This window comes from Strix aluco, chromosome Z (genome assembly GCF_031877795.1).
Source record: "Strix aluco isolate bStrAlu1 chromosome Z, bStrAlu1.hap1, whole genome shotgun sequence".
Taxonomy (NCBI): Eukaryota; Metazoa; Chordata; class Aves; order Strigiformes; family Strigidae; genus Strix; species Strix aluco.
Window position 1 is genome coordinate 71,813,661 of NC_133971.1, and position 10,689 is coordinate 71,824,349.

At 46.5% G+C, this 10,689-nt stretch overlaps 1 protein-coding gene across 6 annotated transcripts in view; it reads right to left on the minus strand.

Annotated features, from left to right (window-relative positions):
• NTRK2 (neurotrophic receptor tyrosine kinase 2) overlaps nucleotides 1–9,955 on the minus strand; it is a 209,187-nt gene extending 199,232 nt beyond the window's left edge. For all 6 annotated transcript variants that reach the window (XM_074812059.1, XM_074812064.1, XM_074812060.1 and 3 more), the window contains exon 1: nucleotides 9,268–9,955. In XM_074812059.1, coding sequence (XP_074668160.1) covers nucleotides 9,268–9,479 — 212 coding nt within the window. In that variant the 5' untranslated portion in view covers nucleotides 9,480–9,955. The remainder of the gene's footprint in view (nucleotides 1–9,267) is intronic.
• Between the last annotated feature and the right edge of the window lie 734 nt (nucleotides 9,956–10,689).

Below are 10,689 nucleotides of genomic sequence, written 5' to 3' on the forward strand. Positions count from 1 at the left end.
CCTTTCAGAGGCACTCTTCGCTCTTCCACATTTGTGTGTACTTCACAGTTCCCTATTTCACTTTCTTTTATCACATTTATTTCCATTCTGTTCTCTGTCCTGTATAGACCATTTCTCCTCATTTTCATTGGCTAATCTTTTGCATTTATAGCTTCTTCCATTAGCATTCCTAAAAAAAAAATCACTTTCTCTTCACTTGAGGAATCCTGTTCTTCACTTAATATAAGCAGTTTCTTACTTGCACTGCATGTATTAGCATAATGATGTGTTTATTACACTTTCTGCACATTTGTCAGTACCCAGAGTATTTCTAATACTTGTGCTGACTGCCACATTGGTGCCACTGTTTCCATAACTTTTCATGTTCCTGTACTTGGCCAGCTTGATTTCTGGGAAATTATTCTTGCAATGGTACATGCAGACAAGCGTCCTGTGCGTGTCTTTCAGGTTTCTCTTTGTATTTCTGTTCATTCTGCTGCCTGACATATACATATTGCCTCTTCTAGAGTGAGATCAACTTCACTTAAAAAACCACTCATGAATGTCTTTATTGTTATACTTCAGGATAATATACTCTTTTGTAAGCATTAATTTCCCATTTTAACATAATTTCAAGTCTTACATCATCTTCTCTACTATTTTCCCTTCAAATTACACTCTCACCCTGCACATACCTGTTTCACAAGGTGACATCTTTTGCTACATAAGTCTTCATACTTCACTACTTCTGCAAAGCTGCCTTCTCCTTACCCACGACTTCACAGCATTCTTCATCTACTTTTACAGCTTTTGTCTCTGCTGTCCCTGCTTATGAGTAGAGTAATATTTTTCTCATCCACCAGCCTGTTTCTCCTTATGGTTCTCATGACCACACCACACCGCTACACATGCTTTTCAGCACTCCTCCAACATACACACCCTTGCAGCATTCCCCCCGCCCCAGAATGTACATGGTGAAGGCGAAGTGTTCACCTGCAATTATACAAGATCGAGCAGGCATTTTGATGACATCTCCAACTGTCAGGGCTCTCACCATCTAAACCTTTCATTTCAGATACCCACTCTGAAGAGCAAAACTGCTTCAAGTTAAACTGTTCATTAAAAGTTGTAAGAATATGCAGAAATGCTCTACAGCAGGCGAAAACTATGCATACAACCAGACCAAGCAAACAGAAGGAACAACTGCCCTGTCTCCATGCAGACAGGAATGCCTCAGACAGTTGGGAGAAATGTTCAGATCAGGGAAGATCAACAGAGTCTTTCTTCCACCCACGCCCACCTCCAGCACAAGTGGTATCTATTCCTGCAGCTGTGCCACCTAGGTCCATGTCCTTCAAATGACAGAGGCTTCAGACAAGGCATTTGCTGCACACACACATGGCCCGGGCCCCGCAGTGATGTCTAGCACGGAAGTAGTATCCAGCATTAATATTTTCCTATTTAGGTGCCTTGATGTCATATGGATCTGTGCCCATTCAAAATGTTTGTAAAGCTATTTGAATCTAACCCGAAAAGTTTAAGATTTTGTGTATATGTATAAATATGTGTGCAATGCACAGTCTTCAAAAGATACCGATATTGCTACAACCCTAAACTGTAAAATACTTCAGCATATGCTGAAGTACACTACATAGTTAGTAGTCAACAGAACTGCTCCAAGGAGGAGAATGCAGTGTATGTGATTACCAGGTGAGGAGCATAGTATGCATAAAGTGCTCCAAAACCTATTTCTAAAAATTAGGAAGAGACAAGACTGGAGGGGGAAGTAGGAAATGAATATGCAATAGACTATTCACCCACCTAGTGGAAAAAAAAAGAGAAAAAAAAAAAGGAATTTCACCTTCCTGAACTAGACCCATGTTCACCAAATAGATTCACCTGTTTAAAAAAAAAAAAAAAAAGACATGTCTGTGTGAGGTAGACCACAGGTTTGGAAGAAATGCTATAAATAATGGTCCAGTAGCATCCAGGGGTACCAGCTTCAATCCCTTTTTCTCCCTAAGGGAATGCGATCCCAGTCCCTCAGAAGATACCATACTATAAAGCAATCTGAGAGAGGGCAGTCTCAAATTTACCTGTTCGTGCTGTTCTAATTTTTGCTGTAAGTAGTGGAGCAGGAGCAGAACTCAGCTGTCTCACTACACAAATAAGTGTCACCGTCACTTAGCTAAACAGACTGTCCTGCTCTCTGATTCAAAAGTGCATTTAAATATGCCATGCCAAGTAAGGCGACTCAGACAGGAAGAACCAAGGCGAGCCCTCGTCTGTACTCCATACAGGACACCAGTTAAGATGCTGACATGCAAGACCTTAGTTTAGACTCTGCTTCAAGCAGAGTAGCTCTCCACATGCACTGCTGAAATGGTTTATCTGGGACCATGGTAACATCTCACTCCACAATGGGACCCAGCTCACTAAAAGGAAGGTCTTGCTTTTTCCACTCACTGCAGTGAATTGAGTCCCCAAGGTTTTTTTATACTCAATGGAGAGAGAAAGGGACACTTCCATCACATAATTTGCAGTTGGAACCTAATTAAGCCTCCTGAATCACTTCCTGGAAGAAGCGAGCTCTCCATTGCTGGCAGGAGAGTAGCTAGCTGAGTTAAGTGCCTTTGCTACACTGCTTGTAGGGAGTTGCCAGATTTTAAATGCTGAGGACTGGGACAGTCCCAGACATGATTAGCAAGTCCAGTGCATGACGCCCGCAACACATGCTGTGAAAAGTCTCCTGGTCCATGCCTAGCAAGTCTGACATCCCCAGTATGTGCACATGATTTATCCACATATGCTCGCTGTGCCATCCAGCATTCAGAAACTTAGACAATTGTTGCAAAAGAATGGGAAAAGTCACATCCTATACACTGTTCATACGGAATACAGCATCTGATTGAGCAATGTGGGACATCCACACTTCACAAGGTATCTGCTAAATTTGGCCTTAATTATTTTTACATGTATGGTTAGGAAATAAAAAAGGTAAAAAATAATTTCATTTAAATCTAAAACTGGAAAATTTATTTTGGCTCAACCATCAAACCAAGAGAAAAAATAGGTAACTTGACCAGCCCCAACTACAGCTCTATTGACAGACTCTTCCATAAGGAGCTCAGAAGTGTTGCCATTTCACTGCTTTTCTATTTCAGCAATGGACTAACTTTGATTAATGTCTTACCCTTCTTTTATTTATACATCAGACAACTGTATACAGTAAAGCATATATCCGCTATGGATCCAGCACAAGCTTCTGTAGTCACTGTAGCTGCTACTGTTTTACACATGGAGGTGCAGGTTCATTTCAGAATTATCATACAGAATTATCTAAAACTTTGTAAAAGACCCCTCTAAAATACTCAATCTCAACTTCCTCTTGCCTCAACATATTTACTCTTCACACAATAGGAAGACACTTGAGAGCCAAGAAAAGCCACAACTCAAAACCACCGCAAATAATGGAGGAATAGGCTCCTTCTCTTCCTAACGTAGGCAGGAAAAAGCTTGAATCAAAGTTGGTATCATCCTTTCCATATGTCCTCTAAACTACTCTACCCTGGTTAAATGCTAATTCCATCCAGTTTTGTCACTGATTTTAACAAGGCCACAATTTCAACCTCAGCTTCCCCCTGAAATAAAAGACATATAAGTACCTCGCTGGATCAGGACCAGCAGGCTTAGCAAAAGGCTGGTCAAGTCACACTATTCAGAGTTACAAACTCTTAAAGTGCCTCTGAAAGTGCCTTGGGCCTTTAGCCTGCCTTGTTCCACTTTCTCTTACTTACGCAAAAAGAATCTCATTTCTTCAGGCCTTGCCTAGGAACCAAAGAATACTGACCTGAAATCAGATCTTCAAGAATGTATCCTATCGATGACAACACAAGCCAGAAACAGGAATAGCTGAATTAGTGTTAAATACATTTAAGTTTCAGCTGTCGCTTCTGTCGATTATCAACACTCAATGCAGGTCATTTTCTTCCAGGAAAATTAAAAAAAAAAAAAGCATATTCACAACAGAATTTCCATGGCATGGCTCATTTCCGCTAAGTCCCATAAATCCATTGCACAGTAAGACTGTGCAATGTTATGGTCAATAGTAGCTACGTAAGAAACAGGATCTCCATATGCATATTTTCGGGGGGGAGTAGTTTGGTTTGCTTATTGCAGTTTCTGAAAATATAGACTCACAATTGAACAGGAATTAAAGTGCATCCCAATTATATTTGATTTTAATAGAAGCTATGTGCCTACATACATATGGATGAAGAGAGATTACCAAACACAAACAGCGTCCACTAATGGAGCGTATTCACGTTTCAGACAGTACAGGCTTTCAAACCTCTATGAATTTATTTCTCTATTTGAAATGCATGCAAGTTAATGGATTTATACAATCAGTGCTTTACTTTTTAAAGGACAGTTTCCAAACAGAGGTTTTTCAGATGTAACAAACTAAGTATACATTTAACATCAATACAGCATTGAGACAGTTTTAGAGTTCTCTGCTCCGTTTTTCATCTTTTATTACTCCTCACTACCTGCTACACTCTTCCAGGTTGGACGAGGATATTTGGATAGTCACTTTCATTGACATTTTGTAAGACATTCGTGCAGTGACAGATGACAAACACAGGAGAGAGAGAGAACTGCAATCCAAAAAAAACAGAGTGGGGGGCATGGGACATGACGACAACGACATCTTTCCCTTTTACTTTAAAATTAAATCCAAAATGGAGAACTAAGGTCCTTGTTTAGTCATGTAGATGTTTTTGCTTTACAGTGATTTGGGATCTAGAATCTTGCTAAACTACTTTCTCCCTTACACTGTCAGCATAAAAATAATAAAGAAAAAATAGAACCTGAGAAATCTGGAAAATGCCATCCTAAAGATATCACAGGCTGGACTGCCAGGCCCTCCGTTTTCTCATTAGTATGGAAAGAAATGGAAGTTTTTTGAAAACGTATTCAAGACCAAATCCTTGAAATCATACAAATAGCTTTCATTTTAGTATATAAATCCCAAACCTCTCTCAAAACTCTTGAGTGACCAATGACACAGAGGGAGAGGCACTGTTCTGCGAGCCCAACCCTGCCCAACTCTGAGCACCTCCTGAAGGATGCTGCCCTCCTCGAGCATGAGCTCTTTCATCTCAGCCTGCCGGAGACAGCCCCAGGGGACACCCCATGGAGCCCCATCAGTCCTCATCAACACGAAGAACAAGGGCTAAAGCAAGCCATTCAAAAGGTTTCGGGGAAACAAAAAAAGAACCCCAGTATATACAAAACCCAATGCTTTGTGATATTTGGAGTATTTTTAGAGCCTAGAAATTACAAAACTGATTTTCATAATGCTTACTTTCAATTCACCTTAACCAATTACCCAGATCTTTAAAGGAAGACTTTAAAAAAGACAAATTCCTAGAAGCAGCTATCACATCACCACTGTCTAAAACCCCTTTAATAATTTGTAGCCTAATGTCTCATGTTTTATTATACAATTCCAAGTTACCAGAAATAACTTTTCAGTCCAGCCAAGCCATGCAATGCTGCATAGCCAAAAGGTGTTTTGAGGAGGAAGGGGCTTGGGGTTGAGAAGCCTCCTAGACAGTTTAATATATTAAATCTACAACAGCCTAGAAATCTAAAATGAGACATAGAATACCAACAGCTCTGAGCTTCACATGAATTTAAATATGCTTTTTTTTTAGCACAAGCTCACATGACTTGTTAAATAATTTACGCTATAAATTACTTATCCTGTCTTATTTATTAACAATTCTGGAGTGGTTCATAGAACTGCATTAGAAATTTATTTTGTGGTTTTGAAATGTACGCAATACACAATCACCTCTCTTTTAATAGGCAAGAGCTTAGAAGTCACCTACTGTTTTGTTGACAAGCAGTTCTTCCTGAAATACACCGATTAATTTCAAACCCCATTCACCTGAATAATCATAAGTCAATATATTAATGACTTGATACCAGAACTGTGAAACTAGGCCGGGAATATACTTGCACTTCAAGAAGACACCTTGAAATCAAAGTCTTTGAAGAGCCATATACACTGAGATATACTAACAATACATTTTACTTTACGAGAAAACACTAGACCAGTCCTTTCACAAGAAGTCCTGAACACTTCAAAAATGACTCATTTACTATCCTATTAATATTTTTGCTTGAGTGATCTTGCCAAGGACTACTTATTTGCTGCTGTGCTTTCAACACATGGATTTAACAATACTTACATGCTCATTTTGCTCTCACCGCTCTTGGTCCTTGACCCTTAATGTGAGCTTCTATGACTGATATCATGATTTTAATGCAGGATCTCACTCTGGAGTTCAATTTAACTCTAATAATATCAAAACTACCAAACAATTATTACGATTAAGCTCTGTTATGACAAGGTGATTTTACCACTGGCACAGGCTTTCCAGATAAAGACCAGCCCACACCAGCACCCTAGGCAACTGGAGAAATCTAAAATCTTGTTAGAAGCAGAGAATTTTCAAAATCTGTCTTTTATTCACCTTAGTAGAGAACTATGCAAAAACAACAAGGAAGGTGACCAAGAAAAGCACCAGGCATATATAGTCTTATGACCTCCCACACCAAGTTTCAGCAGCTGGCCCTCGCAAGGCTGATGCAGAAGTGCACTGCATGTCTTTCTACTGCTATCAGTAGATTTGGATAGGGGATCCAACCAGGAATCAAGAAACAGCTGAACTGGGAGGAGAGTGTTTATTAAGCTTTAAACCACAATTTACCTACACTCCAAAACAGAGCTGAAGCACCTGCTTCTCAAGTGGTGGAGGCTGCCCGATGCGTGGGACCGCAGCTCTGCTATTCCTAATCCCCTGCACCACTATCGGTTTCACATGCCCACCCTCACAGTGCAGTTACCCCAGCACTCCCAGTGCATGTGGCCCAGGTGAAGATCTTGACTCAGTCCACATGCCCTGGGCACCTGTCAATGTCTTGCCTAGGAGTGAGGGAGCCACTCCCATCAAGAGCAGGACCTAAGTAACAGCTGAAGGATTGGTTTTCACAGCCACTCGGGAAATACATGGGAAAAATTACTAGAAATTAATTGTCTTATATTTTTCTCACTTACTTATACCAAGAGTAATTCTACCATGGACCAATGGAATTGTGCTCCTGTATCTATAGAGCACATAAAAGAAAAACCAAGCTTGAAGCTTTCCAAGTAATACGCAATGCCCCAGCCTCTTAAACCTGTTTCTTAGCTAGAATAAAGCAAGACGTGCAGCATTAAAAAATGTTTCCACCGTCTATATCTATGGTATTAGAACCGCTTCTCTACATATTTACTGTTTACTAAGCTCCCACAATGAAATAACGTGACAGCTACTGCAGTCCAATTTTTAATTTATGCATATAAACTACTTAAAGGGCCTCTGTGTTTTATGTTAAAAGTATGCATGAAGAGTCCATCTTAAATATGTGCAACAGCATCTCCTGAGAAATCCATGACTCAAAATTATTTTTAGATCACCAAACACAAGAACATGCAATGTCACAGAATGATACAGTAAAAACTGAAGAGCTACCAAGACAGTGATGCTCAAAAAACACATGAAAATGAAAACCAGAAACATGAATGCAAAATGATGAGACGTGTTTTAAGTTGATCATGGCCGGAATATATATGTATGTACGTGTTTTCTCCTCTGGCCTTACAAACAGAGTTTAAATTCTAGGGGGAAATTGCCCTGTTACCTCCAAATTGAAAGTACCGGATAATAAGCCTAGGAAAGCCTGGAAAAATGAGCAGAGATGCATAGCTCAAAGCAATCTTTTTTTTAAATGAAGCAATCCACAGAATATTAAACCAACATCTTAAACAGTAACTGCTGCAACAACTCAGAAAGACTGTTTCTTTAACATAGGTCATAAAAATCTACCAAAAGTAGGCCAGTGTATGAGTAGTAGAAATGAATGTCTCCAGCTTTTTCCCTAAACGCATGGGGGGAAATGCAGCAAATTGACTTCAGCAAACTGCAGAAAGGTAGCCCAAAGGCTTGAATTTAATCTAAAGTCACACAGGATTTGACAGTGTTTTTATATTGTTTCTAAAGGAAACTGAAAAAGAGAAGGATGGAGAACGTAAATAGTGAGAAACCTGTGTAGATTTTGGGGAAAATACTCCAGTATCTTTTACATTAAATTCCATGGAAAACAAGCCAGAAACAACGGGGACTGGGAAATACAGAGATGGACAAAACAGCTTGAGGTTTTTTTCCCTAGATCTGTCATCTACAAGTTCAGCATCCAAATTTTTTTACTCAGCAAGACCCTTTGCAGCTTTTCTCAGGCATTGTATTGTGGATGCCACAGAATACAGAGCTGTGAAACGATGCAGGGTTGAACGTGAAAAGCTACAGAAGTCCCTCACCGAATATCGTCTGCAGGCAAACGAGGATGGAAGTAACACACGAGCAAGAGAAAAAAATACAACTTTTTGCACCTTCCCTACTATTAATGACGGTTTCCTAATCCTCCAGCACTTGCTGAAAGACAGCACAATGCTCATTCCTCTACACGCTTAGTATTTTCTCCTTCCAGCCACCTTCCCGAGAAGGGCAAAGCAAGCTCGCATGCCAACGGCCAGGGCTGGGAAGATAGTCTGCTGCCCCTTCCACCAGAATCTGCCGCATCCCCTCCTTTTATTTCCCTTCCTTTTCGGTTTTGGTTCTTTGGGTTTAATAGCACAGGGGAGATCGGGCCGGGGGGGGGGGGGGGGGGGGGGGAGGGGCGGGGAAGCGACCCACCAAAACTCTTGGTTCGCAGGAATAAACTGAGGGAGCGAAAGTAAAAAGAACCCCCCCTTCCAGACCTGCTGCCGCCGTAGAGGACCGGTGCGGGCGGTGCACTCCCGGGGCCGGGACCAGCGGCAGCACCCCGCGCCCCGTCCCGCTCCCCGGCTGCCCCGCGGTCCCTTTGCGACCGGCGGCGACCCCCGCGCCGCCCCCCCCCCCCCCCCCCCCCCCCCGCCCCGCTCCCCGGGAACGGCATCGCGGGCAATTAGGATTAATCATCGAAGCGGGCTCGCAGGGGTGTCTCTGGGAAGTCGCGTCCCAATTAAATCACGCCGGGCTTTTCGGCTTCCAGCCACCGCCTCCGCCCGCGGAGCAAGCGCCTCTCAGCGCGGGCAAGTTCCCCGCCGCCCCCTCCCGCGGCGTCCCCCGGCCGCTCCGTCCCGCCGCCCCCCGCGCCCGGGCTGGGGCCGGGCCGGGCCCGGCCCGTACTCACATCTCGGTGACATTGTCGCCCTCGGCGCTCCGCTGCGGCACGGGGAAGGAGGCGATGCCCGGCGCGGGCTCCGCGCACCAGATCCGCCAGGAGCTGCAGCGGCAGGACGCGGGGCAGCCCAGCGCGCCCCGCCAGCAGCCCAGCACCAGGCAGCAGCACAAGCCCCACAGCCGCGCCAGGCCGGGGCCCGGCCTCCGCCGCCAGGACACCATGCCGCCCGCGCTCACTCCAGCGCTGCCCCGACGGCCTCCTGCTGCTCCCACCGCCGCCGCTGCCGGGGCGCACGCCCGAACGGTGCGCAGCTTTCCGCGCCGCGGGCGGGCACCCCGCGGCCGGGGCTCACATGGGCGCGCCGCAGCCGCAGCCGCCCCGGGGGGGGCTCCGCGGGGCGGCGGGAGCCGGAGCCGGGCGCCGCGGCGGGACGGGGGCGGATTGGGGCGAGCGGGGCCGCCGGCGCGGCACCTGCCCCCGGCCCCGCGGGCAGTCAGCGGCGCCGCCTGCCCCCGCGGCGGCTTCCGATGATGCTGCAAAACGCGCGGAGCGGCGGGGGCAGGTGGCGGAGGCTGCGCTCCTACCTGCGGGGGCTCGGGCGGCCGCTGCCCGCCGGAGGGAGGGCGGGCGGGGAGGGAGGGAGGTGCAGCCCGCGGCGGCGGGGCTCGGGGCGCCGTGCTCGCCGCCTTACGCACCGTCTCCTCCTCCCTGCAGCTGATAATAAAGCAGCCCCGGCTCCCGCTTCAGCCCAAAGCCGGGGAGCTGCCGGCAAGGTGACGTGGGGCTGACGCAGAGAGGGGCAGAAACTCCATAAAATGAGACTGAAATCAAAAAAAAAAAAAGACAAAAGCGACAAGGGAGGGAGGAGGGGGGAGGGGGAGAGAAGGGGGGGGTGGCGAAGAGGAGATACCAATAGGCAGTCTGCGCCGGAGCCTTCAGGCGCTGCACAAGCACACAGACGCGCAGGCACACAGGGACACGCGCGCGCGGGCAGTCCGCCCCACCGGGCGGTGGGGGACACCCTGCCGAGGGGCCCTGGGCATCCCCGCCGGGGCGGGTGAGACACAGCGATGCTGCAAGGGACCCCGGGAGGCGACGGATGAGCGACCCTAAACCGCCGTGTTCGTTCTTTCCTCAAAACGCTTCGTCCTCCCCTTAACAGCTCAGCGGCCGGGGATGTTTTGCGTTTTCCTCGCCGCCCCCCGCCCCGGGTGCGGGTTTTCCGCAGCGATGCCGGTGCGCGAGAGCCGCCGCAATGCCCGGCGCTGGGCGCTCCGCAGGCGCCACCGCGCGTCCCGCCGCCGCCATGCACCGCGCCCCCGTTGCGCCCCGCGGGGCGACCCCGGCCCCGCGGGGGACGGCTGCCGGTGGCGGGGCGGGGGGGGGTGGTGGTGGTGTTGTGTTTAACTGCCCCCCGGCTGCCCTATGGAC